The sequence below is a fragment of the Sus scrofa genome, chromosome 1 (genome assembly GCF_000003025.6).
Source record: "Sus scrofa isolate TJ Tabasco breed Duroc chromosome 1, Sscrofa11.1, whole genome shotgun sequence".
In the NCBI taxonomy this organism is placed as follows: domain Eukaryota; kingdom Metazoa; phylum Chordata; class Mammalia; order Artiodactyla; family Suidae; genus Sus; species Sus scrofa.
Genome location: NC_010443.5, coordinates 254682048 through 254707703, shown reverse-complemented (window position 1 = coordinate 254707703; position 25656 = coordinate 254682048). Strand labels below are relative to the sequence as shown.

The 25656-nt window shown below is 51.6% G+C and overlaps 1 protein-coding gene across 2 annotated transcripts; it reads left to right on the top strand.

Moving 5' to 3' along the window:
- Window positions 4484-23819, top strand: AMBP (alpha-1-microglobulin/bikunin precursor). 2 transcript variants are annotated; one of them, NM_001164006.1, is given in 13 exon segments: window positions 9298-9559; window positions 10752-10894; window positions 12655-12731; window positions 13841-13933; window positions 13936-13956; window positions 14780-14781; window positions 14784-14880; window positions 15619-15620; window positions 15623-15664; window positions 20779-20860; window positions 21847-22014; window positions 22267-22440; window positions 23492-23819. In NM_001164006.1, coding segments are annotated over 13 exon segments (1050 nt in total). In that variant the 5' UTR covers window positions 9298-9442; the 3' UTR covers window positions 23524-23819.

Genomic DNA, 25656 nt, shown 5'->3' with positions numbered 1-25656 from the left:
AAGAAAGATCTCTAAAGGCTGACCATAGGTGTCTTGCTCTAGAAACTTCCTTCAGCCCATGGCTCTGATCACACTGTCTCTCATTTATCAGACATTGACTAAGTCCTTGAAGACCAGGCATGAGGAACAGAGGCATGACCTTGAGCCACTGCTCTGTTCTCAAAGAGCTTCCAGCCAGGTGGGAGAAAAGAACAACCAAAGTGACGATGCTTGGGAGTTCCTGTCGTGGCTCAGTGGTTAATGGATCCGACTAGGAACCATGAGTGCTCAGGTTCGATCCCTGGCCTTTCTCAGTGGGTTAAGGATCCAGCGTTGCCATGAACTATGGTGTAGGTTGCAGATGTGGCTCGGATCCCACGTTGCTGTGACTCTGGTGTAGGCTGGCGTCTACAGCTCTGATTAGACCCCTAGCCTGGGAACCTCCATATGCTGTGGGAAACGACCCTAGAAAAGGCAAAAAAAAAAAAAAAAAAGTGACCATGCTATGCAATGGAATAAATAATACCAATTACCAATTGTATCCGGTGCCAAGCATCGTTGCTAGCACTGGCCATGTATTAATGCATTCATTGCTCTGTACAGCTCTCTTGGGTAATAAGAGTGAGGAAACCAAGGCTTTTTCCCCAAGGAATTTTCCCAAGGTCCCACAGATCACAGGTGGCAGAAGTGGGATTTGTACCAGGGTGGTCAGGCTCTTGAATAGGTGATCTCGACAGCCATGCCCGGTGCCACTCAGTGGGGCCACAGAGGAAGGAAAAATAGAGGAGCAGTTTCTATCTGAACAGGAACAGTGAGCAGAGGAGAGCAGCCTCCTTGAAGAAGTTGGGCTCCATCAAACCCAGTACCAACCCAGCAAAGCCAGGCCACAGAGAGGTCTTTGGTGAGGTAGAGGAAGGGACGTCCCAAGCTCTTTTCCCCCATGGAGGAGATGTCATTACCCCCAGAGGTAAGGACAACCTAACGAAGGAAGGTTCTGTGCAGCCTTTCCAGAACCTAGAGAATTAGAAATGGATCTTGAAGTCCAACCTTTGTGGGCTGAGCAGGGCGATCTGGGTGGCCTCCAGGCTACAGAACTTTGGCAAAGCTACTCTCAGCCTCTCTGCTCAACATATGGCTGTGGGAGCCTGGGCAAGGTAGTTAACCCCTCTGAATCTCAGTCCTCCTCTGCAAAGCAGGGATACGGTTGGTTTATGCAGAGAGAAGTTAATGGGCACAGAGGGGATGATGCGAGGATTAAGAAAGTGAATCCATGTAAACCGTTTAGGACACAGAGCCTGGCCTGTGGTCAGTGTTAAATAAATGCTAATTGTTAATACTATTTTTATTACTCATGGATGCTTTCAGCGCAAACATTCTACCAGTCCTCGTCTCCGGGAGAGGGATTGCATTGACATCTGGACTCGGGTTATGTAGACTCGTGAACTTGACGTCCAACTCTGCCAGCTTCTTCCTGCAAGGTGAGCCTTCTCATACGGATTCTTGCAGGGAGAGGGTGTCCCTTCAGGACTCTGTCACCCAATGCAAAATCCAGAGAAGGGTTCCCACTGCCCGTCCAGGGAAGCTGATTGCAAGAGATGCATCTCTCTTCATTGAAGAAAGGCCAGTGGGACTTTCCAGGGAGTCTGGCTTGCCTTGTAATTTCAGGAAAGAGCTATTTTAGTCCCTCCACGGATATTGGGTGACGTCAACTCACTCAGCCAGGAGTCAGGCAGGCCTCTGGAGGTCCGGTTTAATGCAGGCCAGATAAGACCAGCCTGCAAAGAGCAGGGGAGCTCCTGTGTCATCTTCCCGTGTGCAGACAGGCCTTTGAAAGTTTATTCCTTTGGGATTTCCCTTCTTCCGGGGTATAAAAGGAGACTGTCCCTGGGGCAGCTGGATTTCAGGGACACTCAGCTCCAAAGTGACTCATTTTTGGAGCTGCTTCTCCAGGCTAAGCCACCCACTCCCACGACCAGGAGGCTAAATGGACAACATCTAAGGGTACCGTCCACCCAGGGCTAACATTTATTAGTTGCTAAGCTCTCTTCAAGGAGCAAGAACATGATATGTTTCTCATCATTAAATTCTTGCTCCTGGAGTTCCCGTCGTGGCTCATCACAAGCAAATCTGACTAGTATCCATGGGGATGTGGGTTCAATCCCTGCCCTCTCTCAGTGGGTTATGGATCCGGTGTTGCCATGAGCTGTGGTGTAGGTTGCAGACGTGACTTGGATCCTGAGTTGCTGTGGCTGTGGTTTAGGCCGGCAGCTGCAGCTCCAGTTCGCCTTCTAGCCTGGGAACCTCCATATGCCGCAGGTGCGGCCCTAAAAAGACAAAAAAAGAAAAAACCTTACCCTATGAGCTCTTATGAACCCCATTTAACAGAGGAAAAGACTCAGGTTGAGACAGTTGTAGTCAGTTAAGGCCAAATAGGCAGAAAGGGGTCACAGCCATAATTGGAACTCAGGACTCCCGGGTGCAAAGTTCAGCTGCTGACCATGACTCTGCTGCATCAACCTTTAGGGACCCCCAGCTGTGTTACACAGACTAATTCAAAATCGCTGATGCAAGGGAACGGGGCTCTTGGCTATTTAAATTGTGCCACTGATTATCCCAGTCACTCATGCACCTGAGTACTCATTCATGGATTTTTTTTTTTTTTTTTTTTTTTTTTTTTTTTTTTTTTTGCTTTTTAGGGCCACCCCTGTGGCTTATGGAGGTTCCCAGGCTAGAGGGTGAATCGGAGCTGCAGTTGCCAGCCTACGCCAGAGCCACAGCAATGCCAGATCTGAGCCGCGTCTGCAATCTACACCACAGCTCATGGCAACACCGGATCCTTAACCCACTGAGCGAGGCCAGGGATCGAACCTGCGTCCTCATGGTTGCTAGTCAGATTCATTTTCCCACTGAGCCACGATGGGAACTCCCTCATTCAAGGATTTAGCTATGGTGATTTCAACCCCTGGTTTCCCCAGGTGTCTTCTAGGTGGGCGGTCCTTGGGGATCTGACCTACATTTCTGCCTCCCAGTTCTAAGTCAGTCCATAAGCATGTGGTCACTGAGAGCCTATTAAGTGTCCAGGACAGTGCTGGGTCCCAAGGAAGAAGAGAAGGGTCAGGTCTTGGTGTGGCAGAGATTGAGCATGCTCTTGCCTGGGGAAGGGAGAACCAGGCTCAGGTAAGCGGACTCCTGCTGTGAGGGGGTCCAGTGAAGGGGGACACCCACCCCTCTGCTCCAGCGGTCTGAAAGAACATGGCCAAGGGCATGCTGTTTATCAGGGGACAAGGGTCTCAGGGACCAGCAGAGTGACAGGGTGTCAGGGAGACATATCTGGGCTGGGATGACTACTCATTGGCTGGGCAACCTTTGTCATTAGATCACGTGATCTCTCAGCCTCAGTTTCCCCATCTGCAGAACAGGGCTGTTGTCATAGCGAGATGATGGAGGCTTAACGGGAGGATTCGTAAGACGTGTTGTAGAGTGCTTAGCACAGGGCCTGGCACACAGTATGTGCTTAATCAAGGGATTACAGGTTATTGCAGCCTTGGTGGTCCATAGCAGCAATACCCTATTCTGGTTCACCAGGAGAATTTATTTGTTTTTTTATTTTTGTCTTGTTAGGCCTGCACTTATGGCATATGGAGGTTCCCAGGCTAGAGTTGAGTAGGAGCTGCAGCTGCCTGCCTACACCACAGCTCACAGAAATGCTGGATCCTTAACCCACTGAGCGAGGCCAGGGATCGAACCTGCATCCTCGTTAACCACTGAGCCACGTCAGGAATTCCCCCCAGGAGAATTTAATTCACTGAATAGGGAACTTTTCTTTTGGTCTTTTTGCCTTTTCTAGGGCCGCTCCTGCGGCATATGGAGGTTCCCAGGCTAAGGGTCTAATCAGAGCTGTTCCTGCCGGCCTATGCCAGGGCCACAGCAATGTGGGATCTGAGCTGTGTCTGCAACCTACACCACAGCTCACGGCAACGCCGGATCCTTAACCCACTGAGCGAGGCCAGGGATTGAACCAGCAACCTCATGGTTCCTAGTCGGATTCATTAACCACTGTGCCACGATGGGAACTCTGATAGGGAACTATTTTTAAAAGGGTCCCATTTGGAGTTCCCTGGTAGCACAGTGGGTTAAAGATCCGGTGATCACTGCAAGTGGCTCAAGTTGCTGCTGTGGTGAAGGTTTGATCCCTGGCCCAGGCAACTTCTGCATGCCAAAAAATAATAATAAAATAGCCCCATCTAAGCATCCAGCTCTGAGGCTGGAATGAGGCGAAGCAAAGCAGAAGCTGAGTGTTTTACACTCACCAGGGGCATATAAGGAGGCTTGGGGTGAGGAAGGCTGGGTTCTAGCCCTGGTTCAACCACTTCTGTAGGCCTTTGCTCTAGGTCTCTGGCTGGAGGGCTGGAACAAACCCCAGTGGGCTTTCTAGGAGTTCTCTGCTGCCCTCTAGTGGACATGGGACACTCTCACCATCTCACAGCTTAATTTCTGCCCTGTACTGAGCGTTTACCTGGTATCACGAGCTGTGCTAAGTGCCTGTGATGACGTTGGTCCCTCCAGAGTGTACGCCGGTGAGCCCTGCTGCAGAAGCCCTCATTCAGTGCTTATTTCAGCCCTGTCATGTGAGTTATTATACCCCACATGAAGGTCTAGAGTTGGGGAGGTTGAGGCCAGAGAGGGAAAGGACTGCCCCACAGTCACCCAGCAAGTCCCAAGAGCTGGGACTCAAGTCCCTGGGTGTCCTGGCTCTTTGAGACAGTGGGGAGTGAGTGACAAGATCTAGACACAGCTGGGCAGTGAGAACAACCTGTCCCCATCACTGTCATGGAGTCCTGGGTGCTGCCACCTCCAGCTTCCCCACGAAGCGGTGGACTGTGGTTCTGAGTCACGCGGGGGCGAGGCCTGCAGCTGGACACCTCCTTGTTGGTGGGGGGTGGGGGAGGTCTCCCCACCATCCCCTACTGTTGCCATTAGCAGAGGAAGGCCCTAACCTTGACCACATCCACCCAGTATCTTTAATGTCCCTACTGGTCCAATTGCCTAATCCGAGCGCCCCAGCCCCTTCCTTCCACCTAGAAGGCCTCTTAGAGAGTTGCTTTCTTGGGCCTCCCACTGGTGTTGCTTCAATGATCCCTCCTGGTTATAAATCTGAAAATGCTTTTGAAAACCTGCCAGCACCCCCCACCCCCTAGGCAGACACATCGGGTAACAAGCAAGTCCCCTGGCCTGGCATCACAGTCCTTTCTGCTCGGCCACCTCCCCAGCCTGGCTCTCCCTACATCCATGTCTCCCAAGCTCCAGACCTATGGTTTTGCTTGCTTGCTTTTTTGCATTCCGAATGCATTTCTTTTCTCCATCTTCCTCCTCTGAGCCTTCACTGTTGCTGTTCCTCTGTCTGGAACACCCTTCCCTTCTCCCCCCTCCAACCCCACCCTGTGCACTTTTGTCTGGCTAACTCCTCTCAGGTCAGACACCCTCCCCTTGACCTCTGCTTCCCCCATCACTGCAGAGACCAGGCTGCCTTATTATCTTCTCACTCCCCTGCACCCCTGGAGGTGAGGGAGGTCTGTCTTGCTCTGTCCTGTCCCCAGCACCCAGCACAGTGTGTGTTTGGTGAATGAATGAATGGATGAAGGAATAAGTGACCAGGTAAAGCCTGGGTGGTGGAGTCAGGCCCATCTGGCTCCCAGCTCAGGGCCCGAGCTGAACTTGAGCAGGTGCCATTCCCTCTCTGAGCCCCAGAGAGTTCATCTGAATCAGGCCTCTATGCCCTGTGGCACTGGGTACCTCTGGGGCTCTGACACCTTGTACATGGACAGGCTGTTGCCCTCCCCTCGAAATGATTCTGGAACCTGGCCAGTTTCAGTGGACTCTTGTCCCCCTGGGTCCCCTACGAGGCCCCAGATCCTCTCTCCTCCCACATTGATGGCCAGAGGGAGAAGAGGGGTCAGTACCCTGCGCCCCCACTCACTCCCGCCAGTGTATCCTTGTGGCCGGAGGTTAATTTTTAAAAAGCAGCCCAAAGTCCAGGTGGGCTTGGGCTGAGTTTGTTCTGTTTGCTCTGGTTAATAATCTCAGGAGAGCAAACACCTCTGGAGGCGGGAGGAGCGATTGACATCCCGGGCCGGTCCTCCGGGCCTCCCCTCCCCCCTCCCCAGTCGAGGCGTGGGCTGCATGAGCAGGCCCGTCCCGAAGAGGCCGGGCTTCTTCTATACCCTCATGGGCTTCAGGCTTCCCGTGGGGCCACTGAAGTTGCGACCCTAGTAATGCAGACCCTGTGCGGGTCAGATGAGCCACCGTGGTACCCAGCAGGCAGCTGTCATAGGACGGCTCTGTTCCTATTACTGATTCATCATTATTTTTTCATTCTTAGACCCGGCCTGGTTTCTCCAAAGACAGACTCCCTGAGACCACCACACAGAGGAGAGGCAGTGAGCTGTTTAAGAAGCACTTTCACACACATCACCTCACTTGACCTCTTGGCAGGCAGATCAAAGACTGTTATCTTCCATTTACAGGTGAGGAAAGTGGGCTTCGGAGAGGGAAGGCCATCCCCACAGTCATGCAGAATGAGTCAAGGCTTCTGGCTCCCAGCTCTTTGCACCCTTCTTAATTCAGACTGCCTCCTTACTGCCACTCCAAGCAAGCCATAAACGATCGAGAAACTTTGTGAACAAAAGGAAAGATAACTGTCTCAGAAATCTAAGCGGAGGAGTTCCCGTTATGGCGCAGCAGAAACGGATCCGACTAGTATCCATAAGGATGCGGGTTTGATCCCTGGCCTCGCTCAGTGGTTGGGGAGACGGCGTTGCTATGAGCTATGGTGCTGGTCACAGACACAGCTTGGATGGTGCATTGCTGTGGCTGTGACATAGGCCAGCAGCTACAGCTTTGATTTGACCCCTAGCCTGGGAACATCCATATGCCCTGGATGTGGCCCTAAAAAGCAAAAAAGAAAGAAAGAAAAGAAAAGAAATCTAAGCTGAAATGGTTGCTGTGATTCAACTTGTACACTGGCTTTGAGCTTCCTGGCAGTCAAAGCAAAAATGGCCAAGCTGTCAGTGATGGAGCAAAGGAAATGCATTCACTTATAACGAGCAGAGACACACTTGTTCCTGATACTGGTGGAGGAGGAATGCGTTGTGTGGCTCTTGCAGAGGGACATGACACACCAGTTGCTGGTGCCACTGACTGTGTATATGGGAACTCCCGGATTGGATCCTCATGTGAGCAGGGGTCTTGCTTTTGGAACCGCCCGTCTGAAGGGGTTCTTCCCCGCTGCAGCGGGGAGCTCCCATGTGTATGGAGAGTTCTGTGCCCAGGGCAGAGAGGAGGAGGGACGGCCGCTCTGACCACTGGAGAAGAGCTCTTTCTAGAGAGGGCCTGCGGGATTCCTGCTAAGTGTTTATCCAGGAGACAAATAGACCTGGATTTTTAAAAATTCCCATTTAAATATTCTAAGGTAAGGAAGCTATCTCATTTCCTAAGACTGCCATTAGTAAAGCCTGACCCACTGGGTGGCATGAAACAACAGAAATGTATCAGCTCACAGTTCTGGAGGTTACAAGTTCAACACCAAGTTATTAGGAGGGGCACGTTCTTCCTGAAGGTTCTAGGGAACACCCCTTCCCTGCTGTGCCTGGTTTCTCCTGGCAGCCCTTGGCATTCCCTGCCATGCACCTGCTTCATTCCAACCTCTGCCTCCGCCTTCATGTAGCCGTCTTCCTGTGGGTCTCTGTGTGTCTGTGTCTAAATCTCCCATCCCCTTCTCTTATGAGAACATCTGTCCTTGGATTTAGGGCCCACCCTAAGTATGATCTCACCTGGACTAATTACATATGCAAATAAAGTCCTATCTGAGGTCCTGGGTGCACCTGAATTTGGGGGAGATGCTATCCCACCTGCTATGAACACGTTCAGTTCTTTTTTTTTTTCTTTTTTCTTTTTCTTTTCTAGGGCTGCACCCACGGCATATGGAGGTTCCCAGGCTAGGGGTCTAATTGGAGCTTCAGCTGCTGGCCTATGCCACCACCACAGCAATGCAGGATCCAAGCCGCGTCTGCAACCTACACCACGGTTCATGGCAATGCCGGATCCTTAACCCACTGAGTGAGGCCAGGGATTGAACCCACAACCTCATGGTTCCTAGTCTGGTTCACTAACTGCTGAGCCAGGACGGGAACTCCTTTTTTTTTTTTTTTTTTTTTTTTAGCGTTCAGTTCTTACCGTGGCCAGCTACCATCTGGGCACTTTACAACATTAACTCCTTCCAGCCTCGAGACAAGGCTCTGAACCAGGAGTTACTGTTATCCCCATTGACAGATGAGGACACAGAAGCACTGAGGGGTAAAGTCACTCACCCAAGGCCACACAGTCAGTAAGCGGCACAGAAAGCAGTCTGCCTCCTCAGTCCATGCTGCTTCCTAGCTGGGAGACCCTGGGCAAGTCACTTCACCTTTTGGAGATTCAAACGCCCTGTCTTATAAAGGGGAAAAATAGCACCCACTTGATGGGGTTGTTGTGGGGATGAATTCAGTTCCATGACTGGTGTAAGGAGCTGGTACCTGGCTGGTACACAGCAGGTGCTCAGTGAACAGAGGTTGTTAATGTCTTCTTCATTATTTCTACTTTTTTTTTTTTAGGGCCACACCTGCTGCATATGGAATTTCCTAGGCTAAAGGTAGAATCAGATGTGCAGCTGCCAGCCTACACCACCACCATAGCAACACGGCATCCAAGCCGCATCTGTGACCTACACTGAGGCTCACGACAATGCCAGATCCTTAACCCATTGAGTGAGGACAGGGATCGAACCCACATCCTCGTGGATACTAGTCAGGTTCTTAACCTGCTGAACTATAATGGGAACTCCTATTTCTACTACTATTTGCTAGGGCTGTGGGAAGCCAGGGGTCAGAGAAGGAACTCTGGGGATAGGATGCCTGAGTTCTAGTCTTGGCTCTGCCATAGACCACCCTATAGTCTCTGGTAAGTCACTTCCTCTCCCCGGACCCCAGTTTTCTCATGTGAGAAATGGGCCAATCAGGCTTGTCCTCCTGACTCACAGGTGGAATCACCCAAGCAGGGAGGGCCAGGGGCTGCCTGTCTCTCCCATCCCTCCTGGGGCAGGTGAGGAGTTTCTGGAGAAGCTTTTGCAGAGGCTGAATCCAGCCTGGGACTGCCCCTGGACCCGGTTGCCCTTGGCCAGTGGCTCCGCTGGAACAGCCACCCTGGCCCCTCGAGACCGCTGACCCGGCCAGGGCACCACAAGGGATCGATCAGCTCTGGCCTTTGGGCCCTGATTGGTCCCTACTGAGCAGGGCAAACAGCAGAGTCATCTACAGCCACAGGCCCCTTCCCCAGCTCCAGTTCACAGCTACCTCAGGCAGGGAGGTGGTGGCTGTCCTGTCCCCGACTGAGCCCGTGAGTGACACTCGAAGCAGAGGAGCCTGGAGCCATGCGGAGTCTCGGGACCCTGCTCCTGCTGCTGACCGCCTGCCTGGCCGTGAGCGCCAGCCCTGTGCTGACATTGCCCAATGACATCCAGGTGCAGGAGAACTTCGACCTGTCTAGGGTAAGACTGGCTTCTCTGGCGGCCATGGCAGGGTGTCCGAGCAGCGGGGCCTTGCTGGGGGGAGAAGGACGGGTCCTACCTGCCCTGGGGTCTCAGGCTCACCATCCGGAGCCGGGGAGTGGGTCTGGAAGGGCCCTTCCTGCTGTTGAGAGATCAGGGATTCTTTGAAGCTACAGCTCTGCATCCATGGTTCCGTGGGTCTTTAGGCTGACATTCTGAGTCCAAGGGCCCCATGGGTGAACCTATCCTCTTGGGCTCCAAGGGGAATCTGTGCTTGGATTCGAACCCACCCCGGGCCGAGAAGGCTTGGTGCTGACTGCGCCCCTACAGCCCATGCAGAGCGCCTAGCTTTTTGTGACTCTTCCCCATTCCCACCCCCACCCCCCTGCACCCACCCTGCAGCCCTTCATCCTTTAACTGCTCACTCTGTTACTCCCTCCTGGGTCCCCTGCCCTCCCAGGCCTGGGGTGGCACAGGGCGGCATGTGGGGTCATGGGGAGAAGAGAAGCAGGACAGAGGTCAGGCTGGTGAGATCAAGAGGCTGCTGGGGGTTGGGGGTCCTAGGACTGTCCTCCAGCCTCAGCTTGGCCCAAATCACTGAGTGACCTTGAACAGGGCCTGGCCCTGCCCCTGCCACCACCTGTGTTCAGTCAGATCCTTGTAGCTGTGGCTCCTGTGGGAAGAGGAAGGGTGGGGTGGGGAGGAGCTTGAGGAGCAGGCCTGTGGTGGTCTGGGATGGCGAAGGGTCTGCAGGGACCTGAGGGCCCTGTCAGGAGAAAGAGGGGGCAGGCTTGCCCTGGGTCACACTCCGCCTAAGGAAAGGAGATACTTTCTAACACGAGGTATAGGCTGCTTGCAAGGTGGTGAGCACCCTGTCCCAGGAGGGGTACAAGACAGGATGCCCGCTCTTGGGGAGCAGGGGTTGATGATGACCTTAGGACGTGGGGATTTGGACCCAGATCCAGATGCAGTGACTCAGGGAATCCGGCCCTCTGGCAGCGGGCAGGGCGCACCCACATCTTCCCGTGCAGGCTGCCAATGCCTAGCGTTCCACCAGGAGGGCTCCGTGGCCTTCAATTAGCTATAAGACATGATCGCTTAGGAGGATGGGTCACTGAGGGAAGGGAAAGGGACAGACGTCTCCAGGTCTTCGCCAAGGTCCAGATGCTCAGAGCCTGTGGCTGCCTCTTAGATCTACGGGAAATGGTTCCACGTGGCCGTGGGCTCCACCTGCCCCTGGCTGAAGAGGTTCAAGGACAAGATGACGATGGGCACGCTGATGCTGGGAGAGGGGGCGACGGAGAGGGAGATCAGCGTGACCAAGACTCACCGGAGGTGAGCGGGGGGGGGGGGTGCAGTGGGAGGGGCGAGAGGGACCGGGGCCCCCCCCCAGCCCCACCCCCACCCTGTCCAGGAAGGTTTCAGATCCCTACTTCCGGCCAGGACCGGCCTCTGAGCTCCAGACCTCTCTGCTGCCCCCACCCGGGCGTCCCTTGTAACTGTCCCGCCTGCACCTCAAGGACAACGCCCCCAGCGCTATGCTTGTTCTTCCAACCTGCTCTTGCTCCTTGGGCGTCCCTTACCTCAGTAAGGGCACTTCCGCCCTGCAACCTGGGAACCTGGTGGGAGGGGGATTCGTGGACTGCTCTTTGCGCTGCCAAGACCATTCGATCCATCATCAAGCCCTGCCCGAGCTCTTTCTGAATCCCTCCAACCTTCTCCCCTCTTCACTGCCCCGACCCCGGACCAAGCCATTTCCCTTCTTTGCCTGGTTGTCTGCAATAGTCTCTCTGTGTTTCTCCCCGCTTATCTCCAGCTTTCCATCTAACCCATTCCTCACCCAACAACCAGAAAGACCTTTCACAAAACTCAAATCTGCTTAAACTCCTTAGCTCCCTATTGCCCTTGGGAAGAAAATTCAACTCCTTCACCATGGCCTTCCAGTGCCCCCTGCCCCCAAGCGCTCACCCCACCCCCACTCCCTGCCTCATTCTCTACCAGGCATTCTGTGACCCAACCAAGTGGACCCTCTTTCAGGTCCTGGAACCCTCCACCCTCCAGGCCTTGGCATCAGATGTTTCTTCTACCCGGAAAACGTTTTCCCGCTTCCCTGTACTAATTCCTATGGAGCCTTCAGGACTTACGTTCTTTGCTGCTTCCTCCAGGAGTCCTCCCTGACTCCTCCCCACCCCACCAGGTTCAGGTTGCGTGCTTTCCCTTGTGCTCTGCTCATGGCACTTATCACACTGACTGCATCTGCCCCTGACCTGCCCACCTCACCTGCCCCACTCAGTTGTAAGCTCCATAAGGGAACAGGGTCTGTCCTGCCCTCCTCTGTGTCCCCGGCATGTAGCACAGTGCTTGGCACATAGATGCTGCTCAATACATATTAATATGATAAATAACCATCACTGTAACAATAATAGCTAATGCGTGCCTAGTGTTGACTCAAGCTCTGCATATAAATCCGATACGCAGAGCCTCACAATCATCATGCAAGGTAGAAACTGTCATTGTCCCCATTCCTTAGAGGGCAAGAGAGACACAGAGTAATACATGAATGACTGTGTTAATTCATCATTTTGACTTCCTGGTCCATCAATACAATGTGTAGATCTGGATAAGGATTTTTAGTGCTGGGTTTGTCAAGAGGGTGGCGTGGATTACCTCCTTCCTTTTTCCTCAGTCCCTCTGTTCCCTCATGTGAAATGGGTGTCTCTCAAGGCTGGCGGGAGAATCAAATCAGGCATTCGAGGAGTTCCCGTCGTGGCGCAGTGGTTAACGAATCCAACTAGGAACCATGAGGTTGCAGTTCGATCCCTGGCCTCGCTCAGTGGGTAAGGATCCGGCGTTGCCATGAGCTGTGGTGTAGGATGCAGACGTGGCTTGGATCCTGCGTTGCTGTGGCTCTGGTATAGGCTACAGCTCTGATTAGACCCCTAGTCTGGGAACCTCCATATGTCGCGGGCGCGGCCCTAGAATAGACAAAAAAAAAAAAAAAAAAAAAGGCATCTGGAAGGACCTGCAGGAAAGTGGGGTGTCAGGACTGTGGTCTCTGCCAGAAGTTACCTTTCTCTTGGTTTGTCCCTTTCCAGGAAAGGTATCTGTGAGGTGATCTCTGGGGCTTATGAGAAAACAAGCACTGATGGAAAGTTCCTCTATCACAAATCCAGTAAGTTGAGTCGAAGGAGAATCCACAGATCTTTCCTTTGCTAAAGCAAGCAAGCAAAGTATCTGATGTCTTAAGCTCTCATCCCTTCTGCCTCAGCTCTGCCCCTACAACCTTTCCTCCCATTTTTCTGAGATGTCATCTAGCCTTCCTCCAATTCCCCCTCTTCCTTTTCCTCCTCTCTTTCTCCTTCTCGCCCCCCCCCATCTATGCACGTGCTCATCCAGAATTCCAGGGATGGTGCCAAATGTCAAAGACAACATCAAGATTGCATCAGTCTTCATGGTAGGCATCTGCAGTCAGCTGCTGCAAATTTGCAAAGCATCTACCATGTACAGGGTGTATAGTGCTAAGTGACAGAGGTACTGGGCATGAATTTATGCATTAATCCCTCAAATCATTGTCAGGGTGATTTTTTTTCATTATTATTTTAAAGTTTTTATTTATTTATTTTGTCTTTTTAAGGGCTGTACCTGCGGCATATGAAAGTTCCCAGGCTAAGGATCAAATTGGAACTGCAGCCGCCAGCCTGCGCCACAGCCACAGCAACATAGGATCTGAAACGCGTCTGGTCTGTGACCTATACCACAGCTCACAGCAACGCTGGATCCTTAACCCAGTGAGCGAGGCCGGGGATCGAACCGACATCCTCATGGATACTAGTCGGGTTCATTACCACTGAGCCATGACAAGACCTCCATGTTGAATGTTTGAGTAAATGGATGGTTGGATAAATGAGTGAGAGAGAATTAAAAAACGAATACATGTATGATGGTAGATTAGTGGTTAGTCATTTGATAAAGTGATGGATTTATGGATGGAGGGAAGGAAGAAAGGAAAGCAGAAGCAAGGAAAATGGATGAATTTATGGATCAGTATATGGAAAGGGTGGATGGGTAGAATGATGGAGGATGAATTAATGATACTATCTGGAGGGGATGGATGGCTAGAGAGATGAGTGAAGGTGGATGCATAGCTAAATGAACATATGGAAGGGAGGGGTGGACAGAAGGATGGATGCAGAGATGATGTGTATGGGAACCAGTGAAGGATCTCAGGCTGGAAGAGCCTCTGACCACTGGTCTTTCTGTCTCCCTGCATCATCCGTGAAGAATGGAACATCACCATGGAGTCCTATGTGGTCCACACCAACTATGATGAGTATGCCATATTTCTGACCAAGAAGTTCAGCCGCCGCCATGGACCACCCTTACTGCCAAGCTCTACGGTAAAGGCCTGGAACTGGCTAAGCTCATTGGAGGTAGAGGTGGGAGGAGACTCATGATTTTGGGAAGTGGAGTGGGAAGAGCAGGGAGTGTAGCTTTTTCTTCTTCTTTTTTTTTTTTTTTGTCTTTTTAAGGCCGCACCCGTGGCATATGGAGTTCCCAGGCTAGGGGTCTAATCAGAGCTGTAGCCTTCAGCCTACGCCAGAGCCACAGCAACACCAGATCTGAGCAATGCTGGATCGTTAACCCACTGAGCAAGGCCAGGGATCGAACCCGCAACCTCATCGTTCCTAGTCAGATTCATTAACCACTGAGCCACAATGGGAGCCCTGCTTTTTCTTTCTCACAAAAGGTGGAAACGTTTACTCTCCCTGGAGGAGGTAGAGCCCAGTCTCCCATTTGAGGTAGAATTCTTTTGATTTCAAAAATCCCAGACTCAGAGAATTCCAGAACCTCCAGGCCCTTAAAAGAACCAGTGGAGGGAGTTCCTGCTGTGGTGCAGCAGGTTCATGATCCAGCTTGTCTCCAAGGCATTGCCTGTTCCATCCCCCACGGCGCCAGTGGGTTGAGGATCCCCCGGTGCTGCAGCTGTGGCGCTTCGGATTCAATCCCTGGGGGGAGCTTCCGTAGGCCATGGGACGGGAGCCTGGGAGGGACACCTGTCCCTCTTCTGGGGCTGATCTTTCCATCAGTGTCTCAAAGCGACTGAATTGGGCCAATCGTTTTCAAACTTGCCGGGATGAAAATCCCAGGGCAAAAGCAGCTCTGGCCCTGCCGGCCCAGGTGCCTGTGGTTCTAGGTGTGATCCCTGCTTCCCCCTCGCAGGCGGGAGCCGCAGCTTCGGGAAAGCCTGCTGGAGGAGTTCAGGGAGGTTGCCCTGGGCGTGGGCATCCCGGAGGACTCCATCTTTACGATGCCCGACAGAGGTAAGCGGCACCCCGGCTCCCCGCATGTTTCTGTCCCCTCCTCATCCTTCATGGCCCCCAGAGACCATCTTCCCAGCCCCCCGGGTCTTTCCCGTAACCTGAGATAAGCGGGGCTACAGTCCCCCTCCCCTCTTTATAGAAAAGGCAGCTCCGGCCCCTGGGTTTGCTCCAAGTCACAGAGTGTGTTTCTGGCAGAACTGAGACTGGACCTAATGCCGCTGTTCACTCTGCTGCCGCCTGCTAAGTGGGGTCATGGCCAGAATCCACAGCTACCTCTTGGGGGGCAATAGCGTGTTGGGGTGAGGAGCATGGGCCCCGGAGGTAGAGCGCCGAGGTTCAGATGGAGCAGTGTGGCTTCTGGCTGGTCACCCAGAGCCTCATGTCCTCATCTGTAAAATGGGAATAATTATGGCTTCCTTAGAAGTCGCTGGGAGGAATCAATGAGGTGAAGCCATTAAATACAGTAGCGCTGCGTGCCTGCATGGTATCTGGTTAAGTGCTCAGTAGATGCCAGCTGTGAGATGGGGATGGAGACAACGAAGAGGGGGAGATGGTGCAGCCACCGGTCTGTCGATTTTCCAGTGAATGACATTAGCAAGCCACGTGGCTGAGCCGTCCACGAGGTGGGCTAATAATGCACAAGACAGTCCCAGCACGATGCCTGCCTGACACATGGCCATTAGCTGCACAGGCTGGGAGGTCTGGGTCTTACTCCCTCTCTCCTGTTCTCTGACCTAGGGAGTGTGTCCCTGGGGAGCAGGAGCCTGAGCCCACCCTACTCTCGGTGAGTACCTCTGCCCCAGCCCATCCCTGCCCCCCCGACTTTTGCCACCTTTGCTTAGGCCCCACTGTCCCGGTGGGAGGGGTGGTTGGGGGAAGGCAGTGATGGGCGATGGGCGTGGGCTTTGAAGCCAGACCCACCTGGGCTCAGTCTCGGTTCTACCATTGGGCTAGATGCTGCCCCGTCTGGACCTCCCTTTCTTCATTTCTGTGAGATGGGGTAATTACCTGTACCTTCCCGGCGCTCAAGTTCAATAATGTGTTGGCAAAGCTGTTCACATAGTGCCTGAGAGCAGGGACATACTCAGTAAGGGGATAACGATACGCGACCTTCAATAAATGAAAATAAAGTCAATCACTCCCCCTAAAAAACACAAACTTAAGAGCGAGCAGCTTTTCAAACCAATGCCTCTCCTATGCGGCCTTTTGATTTTGGGGGGTGGGGGCTCCCTTCTCCTGCTTTATTTTCCTGCCTTTTGCCATATGAAGGCATCCTTCTTTCTCAGATTATTTGGAAATTACATTTCCTTCTGTCGTGTGTGTATACTTTTATATATGTGTATGCACATATAAACATATATATATGCAATGTGTATTTTAGAAACATTCTTAAAATTTTAAAAAATACAATGAAGCAAAATAATAAGTGTCCTTAATAATGGAATTAACCCTGTTAACACATCATATGCTTTCATATTTTAAAAAAATTGCCACTGCTTTTATAAAACTGACATACACTCATTATAAAGAATTGAAACAATGCGGTATAAAAGTATAAAAAAATAAGATTAAAAAAACTCTACTACACCCAAACTACCAGCATTCACATTGTTCCAGGAATCTTGACCTGTATACACCTGGAGAGGGACAGAGAGAAGGAAGTGTGGCCACAAAGAGGCATAGATTTAGACCTGCTCTTATGAAATGGGATTATCATGCACATTCTATTTCTAAATTTTAAAAGCATTCATTTTAGTTTTAGTTGAATTTTTTAAAAAAAGAGGTTTGAAGGTTTAAAAAAAACCCTTTCAAATAATATTTCTTCTTGCCAAGAGATATGTTTTTTTTCTTTTAAAAACGTTTTTAGGGCCGCACCTGAGGCATATGGAGGTTCCCATGCTAGGGGTCGAACCTGAGCTGTAGTCGCTGGTCTACACTGCAGCCTCAGCAACATCAGATCTGAGCCACATCTGCCACCTACACCACAGCTCACAGCAAAGCCAGATCCTTAACCCATTGAGTAAGGCCCGGGATCGAAACTACATCCTCATGGATGCTCGTCATGGACGCTGAGCCATGATGAGAGAACTCCAAGATAGTTTATTAAAGAATGCTCTAAATAGGAGTTCCTGTTGTGACTCAAGGGGTTAAGAACCTGATGCTGCCTCTCTGAGGATGCGGGTTCGATCCCTGGTCTCACTCACTGGGTTAAGGATCCAGTGTTGCCACAAGCTATGGCATAGGTCACCGATGCAGCTCAGATCTGGTGTTTGTTGCCACAAATTTGAGCTTAGTCCTCACCCTCCGCCCCCCATTTAGTGCAAGGTCTGGGTATTTTGTGTGCCATCCATTTCTTTGAGGTCCAGGGTTGGCTGGCATGTGTTCGCAGTGCTTTCTCTTTGGAAGGACTGATAAAGATCCTCTGTGGGTTCCTTCCACCTGGTCAGAACTGGCCATGAGATACACCTCCTCTCACATAGAGTGGCGACATCCCCCGGACCCCCTGAAGCATTAGATCATATGGCTCCAGAACCTTCACTTAAAGTCAGCCTCTAGTCTGTTTTCCCATCCCCGCCCCTGGATGTCATTTTCACTACTTTTTTGTCAGAAGAGGAAAAAGTTTGGCTCCTCTCAGTTTTCTTCTCTCAGGATTTGGGGGAGTTAGAGAGGGTTGTCGGAAACCTGATGAGAGTTTCTGTTGTGGCTCAGCGGAAACAAATGTGACTAGCATCCCTGAGGTTGCAGGTTCAATCCCTGGCCTTTCTCAGTGGGTTAAGGATCCGGCGTTGCCATGAGCTGTGGCGTAGGTCATAGACGTGGCTCGTATCTGGCGTTGCTGTGTTGTGGTGTAGGCTGGCAGCTACAGCTCCGATTGACCCCTAGCCTGGGAACCTCCATATGCTGTGGGTGTGGTCCTAAAAAAAAAAAAAAAAAAAAAAAGACAAAAAAGAAACGTGGTGACTTGCCAGGACTGGGGTTGGAGGGCAGGGCTGGGAGCTGAATCTTGCTGACCTTGCTCTTCACCTCCAGGTTATCAGCTAGAGTTCAGTTTTCACTTTAAATTATGCCCCTGTCCTCATGTGAGTGATGGTGATGAATACCTGGGTGCTGGGATTTCTCAATTCATCTTTTTTTTTTTTTTTTTTTTTTAGAGCTGCCCCCAAGGCATATAGAGGTTCCCAGGCTAGGGGTCAAATTGGATCTCTAGCTGCGAGCCTACACCACAGCCACAGCTATGTCAGATCTGAGCCATGTCTGCGACCTACACCACAGCTCACAGCAATGTTGGATCCTTAACCCGCTGAGCGAGGTCAGGGATCGAACCTGAGTCCTAGTTCAATCCTAGTTCGATGGATGCTAGTCAGATATTTTTCCACTGAGCCACAACGGGAATTCCTGAATTCATCTTTTGCTAAAGGTCAGGTGTGGGGGAGGGCAATTTTGAGGGAAATTTCAATCTTCCAAATTAATTCAGTTCTCAGACCAAATCTGTGTTCTTCATCCATGTCCGGAGTAAGACAATCAGAGTTCCTGTTGTGGCTCAGAGGTTAAGAGCCTGACACAGTGTCTGTGAGGATGTGGGTTTGATCAGGCCAGCAGCTGCAGCTCCAGTTCGACACCTAGCCTGAGAACTTCCATATGCCACAGATGTGGCCCTAAAATGGGAAAAAAAAAGAGAGAGAGAGAGAGTGTGTGAAACAATAACTGACGATGTCCTTTGTAAAAGAGAGAAATGCTCCTTTTTTTTTTTAATTTTTTTTGTCTTTTTGCCATTTTCTATGGCTGCTTCCCATGGTATCTGGTGGTTCCCAGGTTAGGGGTCGAATCAGAGCAGTAGCCGCCGGCCTAAGCCAGAGCCACAGCAACTCGGGATCTCAGGATTGAGAGAAATGCTCCTCACTTTTATTTCTTCCTTCCAGGCTTCCCACATCCTCATTGTTGTGGAAATAATCTGAGATTGATGTTTGTATTGTCTGCCTTTGGTTTTGGGAATTACTTTTAACATTTAGATCAGGTTGTATGACCATTTTAACAGTAATTAAGCCTCAACTCTCTCTCTCTCTCTTTTTTTTTTTTTTTTTTGCCTTCTAGTTTACCATCATTTCTTTGAGACGCATCATCTATTTTCTTGCATTTAAATTCCCTTCTCAATTGGTGGGACTATTTCTATGAGTAATTTTTTTCTGGGAAGATACATGGTGGAAAAACGACCGGATCCTTGCATGTCTGAGAATGTCTTTCTGTGTTTATATACATGATCAACAGCTTGGTTGAGTGAAGAATCTCTGGGTTAGAACCTTTTCCGTCTTCCAACCTTCAGATATTATTCTGTAGCTTCTGCCATTAAATGCTGTCATTTACTCTGCGGGCCACATTTGGCTCTATTCTTTGCCTTTAGGAAAGGTCTATGTAGGTGCTTCATTAATTTCCCCTCATTCTCTTTGAGCCCTTATGTTTGGACAACTCAAGACTTTAACTTGTAAAAGTTTTCTTCTACTATTTCTATATTGATGCCTCACCTTCTGGAATTCCTATTCTGTGAATTTCTTCTTTCTTTCTTCCTTCCTTCCTTCCTTTCTATTCTTTTCTTCCTTCCTTCCTTTTTTTTTTTTTTTTTTTTTTTTTTTTTGTCTTTTTACCATTTATTGAGCCGCTCCCATGGCATATGGAGGTTCCCAGGCTAGGGGTCTACACCACAGCCACAGCAATGCCAGATCCGAGCCATGTCTGCAACCTACATCACAGCTCGCGGCAACGCCAGATCCTTGACCCACTGAGCAAGGCCAGGGATCAAACCCGAAACCTCATGGTTCCCAGTCGAGTTCATTAACCAGTGAGCCACGATGGGAACTCCCTGTGAATTTATCTCTTGTTGTTTCTAAACGGCAGTTTATTATCTCAACTGTGTTCCGCAAACACTTTTCCACCTCCAGTAACTTTCTACTTCTCTCATATTATTCATTTACCTAACAGTGGGCTCCTGTTATACTGAGGTAGTGTCATCTCGAATTTCACTGATGGTTGACGTTTTCTCCTAATTCTTACTGACATCGTGTGTTTAGTGGAGGTGGTTCTCCAGCTCACTCTGATTCTTCTGAGCAGTTGCATAATGTGTTCCATGATTTTTCTCTTTTCCTTCATCCCTACCAAAAAAGACCTATGTGTGATCAGCTTGAGATGGGTTCCAGCGGAGGGAGTCCCTGATGCTTTGGTTGCATCTTAAAAGGAGGAGGAAGAAGTTGACGATTACTACAGTTTTACCTTTTCAGATTCCAGGTCTCACCTGTGGGCAGAAAGACTGCCTGGTTGCTGGCAGTTTCCCTGTTCATCCTTCTCTAAGTGTCCTGGGACCCTGTCTCAGTGGACTCTACCCCCAGAGATCCTTTTGACAGCTTGGGCAGGCTGCCCTGCTCTGCAGTCCCCACCACCACAGCTAGGAGGGTTAGGGTCAATCTGGGGGCTCCTTCTTACTCTCTGGGTGACTTTTCCTTCGCAAGCAGCTACTGATGGTATAGTCAGCCCTTCCTGCAAACCGGTCACACTCATATTCCCTTGTGTAGAAATGCTTTCCAGTTTCTAGGCTGGGAATGCTGCCCTTCCGTGGTTCCCAGCCTGGGATAGATTACTTTTCCCCGTATTATATTCCTTTGGGCATTTCCATTAGAAGTTGGATACCTAGGTATTGTTCTCATTTTTCATTTCAGACCAGAAATTTCTCCTGTGAGGCCTATTCTGGAATTCAGGTGGATGTTTTTGGGAAACCAGGCCATTAACCAGTCTAATAGCTGTGTTTCTGTCTATGCCCAGATCCCCAAAACAAATGGTTTGCTTATACAGTCCTGGGGTACAGGGGTGCAACAGCTGTTCCTGCAACAGCTTCTTTCTTTCTTCCCCCAGAGAGCCCGGCGGGCCGTGCTGCCCCAGGAAGAGGAAGGATCAGGAGCTGGACAACCAGTAGCAGATTTCAGCAAGAAAGAAGGTAATGATCACGCCCTTTCATCCCTCTGTCACGGTCCTGAAAGAAAGAGCTCACCCTGGCTGCCCTCATCACCATGAAGTCTCTTATTTTTCTGCTAGAATCAAGGACTGGGCCTAGAAAAGGCAAATCCAGTGCCTTGTACTGTGCCGGGGGTTGTGGGGCAGGAGAGAGCAGACTAAGGCACGGTCGCTGAGCTTAAAAGCTCTCCGCTCCCTGATGAGAAGTGAGTTCTTTGCCTGTCTGTATCCTACACTGTGTGGCCTCCTAGCCTTGGTTTTCTCATCTGTACAATGGGATAACAGCCCACCGAGCTGACCTCAGGGGCTCTGGTGGGAGCATGTGGGGAAGGACATAAGGATGCTTTGTGTGGGGGTCACGAGACAGACAACCCACATCTTTTTAGAACTTCTGGTTTAGTAGAGGGGGCCATCAAGGACCCAAATGGGAGGGCTGGGGAGCTCAGAGGATGGAGGGGTGAGGTGATCAGGAGGACTTCCTGGATGAAGGGGAATTCATGCTGCATCCAGGTACGGTTTTATGGAGGAAGCCATTCTAGCATGCTAGGGACAGGAATGATGAGAGCAAAGGCACAGGGATGGGATGTCAGGCAGAGGTCAGGCTGGCCGGCCTGGGGGCTGGTGAATAGATCATCAACTATTAACCTCACAGAGCCTTTGGGCAGACACGACAGACACAGGGGATGCTGGGTCTGTGGGTCGCTGGGAACAGTCCCACGTTACAGAATGGAAGGATCATGGATTTTTGGAGTCCAACCGATATGGTTTTGAACCTCAGCTCTATGTGACTCTGGGCAAGTTGCGTGGCCTCTCTGGGAGTCAATTTCCTCACCCTGAAAACACGTTGAGAATCCTTCCTCTAAATGCAGAGATGAAAGCTAAATGAGAGGATGCACGTTAAGGTGCCCAGCCTGGCGACAGGTACACAGGCAGCACCTGGTGAGCGCTGCTGTTCTGGCGCCTCCCCAGATTCCTGCCAGCTGGGCTACTCCCAAGGCCCTTGCCTGGGCATGATCAAGAGGTATTTCTATAATGGCTCATCCATGGCCTGCGAGACCTTCCACTATGGTGGCTGCATGGGGAACGGCAATAACTTCGTCTCGGAGAAGGAGTGTCTGCAGACCTGCCGGACTGTGGGTGAGTGCGGCCCCGGCCCTGTCCTCCCCACAGACCACCTGCCCATTGATCAGGGAGCTATGAGAGGAGGCTCCAGCGGTGGGACTGCAGGGCGAGCCTCCTAAAGCCACCGGACTTGCACACTCGGGTATGGGTGACCCTAGGCAAGGGAACTAGGTGTTCTGGATGAGCAGGGTCCCTGGCCCAGGCTCTTGGTCTCAGGTCGGTGATCGGAAGGCTTCCTGACGCTCTGCCCTCCCTCCCATGCCGCAGAGGCCTGCAGTCTCCCCATCGTCTCCGGCCCCTGCCGAGGTTTTTTCCAGCTCTGGGCGTTTGATGCCGTACAGGGGAAGTGTGTTCTCTTCAACTATGGGGGCTGCCAGGGCAACGGCAACCAGTTCTACTCGGAGAAGGAGTGCAAAGAGTACTGCGGCGTCCCCGGTGAAGGTAGGAGGCCCTGTGATGCCCGGCTGGGAACTTTTGGGGTCCAGGTGGGAGAGCCCTGAGAGGAGGTGGGGGTCTGGAGAGCTGAGGCCTGAGCTCTGTACCAAGGGACCAGCTCATCCCCCCCTCTGGGCCTCAGTTTCCCACCTGTGAAATGGGGCCAAGCCTGAGGCCTCACCCCAGCTGGGCTGCAGCCCCTGGGGAGGTGCTGGCCAGGCCCAGCAGAGGGAAGCCAGGACAGGCTGAGTCAGGCAGAGGTGGGCTCAAAGCCTGGCACTGGCACATTCGGACTGGCCACGCTGGGTGTGTGCCAGTGTGAGCCTCAGTTTGCTCTTTTGTAAAATGAGACAAAGTCCCTACTTGCCAGACCTCACAGTGCCCAGCATGGTTCATGCTCATCTAGTGGCAGCCGTTGCTAATAACACTGGTGATGCTGCAATGCTAACAGGAATAGCATTCCAGGGAAGAGCAGCCATTTAAAATTCCCATGCCTTGGAATTCCCGTTGTGGCTCTGTGGTTAATGAACCCGACCAGCATCCATGAGGATGTGGGTTCAATCCCTGGCATCGCTCAGGGAGTTAAGGATCCCGCATTGCCATGAGCTGTGGTACAGGTCGCAGACACAACTCAGATCTCAGGTGGCTGTGGAGTGGGCTGGCGGCTACAGCTCCAATTTGACCCCTAGCCTGGGAACCTCCATATGCCGCGAGTGGGCCCTAAAAAGACAAAAGATACACAAAAAATTATAATAATATAAAATTTCTATGCCTTAACTCTCTGCTGGAAAAATGGTACCTAAAGTAAATCAAGAGGCAAAAACAAACAAAAAACCCCCCAAAAAACAAGCAAACAAAATCATTCTGTGGATGCACCTTGGAGATAGCAAGTCATTTTGCAGGTGCAAGTTTCTGGCCTCAGACTTAGGTCCAGACTCAGCCCAAGCAGCCTTCTCTCCTCCGGGGGACACCCCCATCCCCCATCCCCTGGCTGTCCCCACCCCCAGACCCTTGCGTGAGTCCCACACCTACTCCCTGAGCCTCTCTGTATCCACAGAGGATGAAGAGCTGCTGCGCTCCTCCAACTGACCAGCCCGCAGGCCACAGGGCAGCAGGAGGGCCAGCGCCAGCGCCTGCCTGGTGCCCCATGGCAGGTTCCAATAAAAACCAAATCGTAGCCTCCTGAAATTCCACATCCTGACTGTTCATCATTAAGTGTAATGAGATGGGGGAGGGGAGGGGGGGACAAGCTGGGGTGGGGGCCCGAGTAACCCCAGCATCCCCAGAAGTGAAAAATGTCTGTGTTGGAAATGTAATAGAACTCTCCTCCATACGTGAAATTGGCTATGCAAATTATGAAACATAAATCACCCTTCTGTATAAAATGGGATGGTTGTGCTTTGTTTTAATGAAGCTAGAGAAGGAAAGAGGGGAGCACTCTGGGTGCGCGTTTCCGAGAGAGGTTTGACAGGGGTCATCAGCGACCCAGGGTCAGAAGAAATCGCTGGCCCTTGTGTGAGCCCAGGCAGCTCGGGATCAATGCCCACAAGTGCCTGAAATAATGCCCCATCCCGGGCCACGTGGAACCTCCCCGCCCTTGCCCCCGCCAATGCTTTACTTTATTCACAGCCACATCCGCAGCAGTAGCTGCCAGGGGCTTTTCTCAGAAGCCTTGGGCCTTTTTTCCACGAGGCCCTGGAGATCCCGTCTCCTGGGATCCTCATTCTGGCCCGTTGCCCAGGAAGGAGACTGTTCTCTGCCCTTTGCTCTGCATCCGGGATTATCAGCTGGCCCTGGGCTGGAGCCAGAAGCCCTGGGTCGGCCTGGTTTCTCCTCCCCCGGAGAAGAGAGCAGGTGGACTGTCCAGGGTGGCTCAGGCACCGACCTGGCCCAGGCGCACGTCTCCAGGAGCCTCCAGCTGCCACTCACCAGATTCACAGTCATCGGGTTTCTCAATACCCTGGCTCGCTCTATCCGCCCGGAGCCCTGATGGTTGTTGCCATCGCTGCCGCTGCAGACAGTGAAAACCCCAGCCTGGCGTGTTCTGAGGTGGGAAGGCTGACCCTGGCAGCAAAAACCCAGCTGGGGCCAGCGCCTCTTCTCCGTTGGGGTGACCAGTGTGCTGGGGCTGGCGGCTCACTCAGTCAAGGGTCCCTTTCGTGCCATTAGCCCATTTGCTTAAGAGACCCTCAGGAGCGAGGAAGGGAGAGTCTGGCCCATCTCCTGTTGGGGGGGCAGGTGAACTCGGAGGCAAGGATTTGGGTATAGCGAGCTTTGCACCCCTCTTGATCAGACCATGGAGACGCCCCTCCTTTTTCCCCCTAAAGTCTGGAGCGTCAGGCTTCCAGGTTCCAACAGAGAGGGTTTGACTTTTTTTTTTCTGGTCATAAAATATTTATTAAGGTGTACTTTAGGGAGTACAGTCAACATAAAACGAAGACTACAATATGAAACAGTTTCAGTCCTCTCAAAAAGTCAACCTCGTCCTCCATGCTCTGCAGATATAAAGCCACCAAATTTGTGGGCCTGACCTGGACTCTTGGGCAGAAGTGGGCGGAGTCAGGGGCAGGGACACAGGCAAGGGCTCAAGCGACAGGCCCTCTAGCCTGGAACTAACAAATGGCATCATGTCCTGTGTCAATACCTTGCCCCCTTCACGCCTAGCAGTTTGAAGGTGCCGCTCTGAAGAGGGATACTTTGAAGTGACCTGAAGGATAAATGCCTAAGCCAGAGGGTACAAGCCACAGGTGGGCTGGCTAGCCTCCACTCAGTTGGTGGATGGGATGTTTGACTCAGGGATCCTGCACAGTTCTGAATTCACCATTTAAAAACAGACCTTCCGGAGTTCCCACTGTGGCGCGGGGGAAACAATTCCAACTAGGAACCATGAGGTTGCGGATTTGATCCCTGGCTTCACTTAGTGGGTTAAGGATCTGCTGTTGCAGTGAGCTGTGGTGTAGGTTGCAGACACAGCCTGGATCCTGCTGTGGCTGTGACCTAGGCCAGCAGCTGTAGCTCCAATTCGACCCCTAGCCTGGGACCCTCCATATGCCACAGGTGCGGCCCTAAAAGGCAAAAAGAAAAAAAGAACAACCCCACATTTAAAAAAAATGGACCGTCCATAGAAAAACCTAGGCTTCTAAGTTTTCTTGGAAAATAAATTCCTGCTGCCCCGGGCCTGCATGCTGCACCTGAGTTGAGACACCCGCCCCCGCTTCTCCG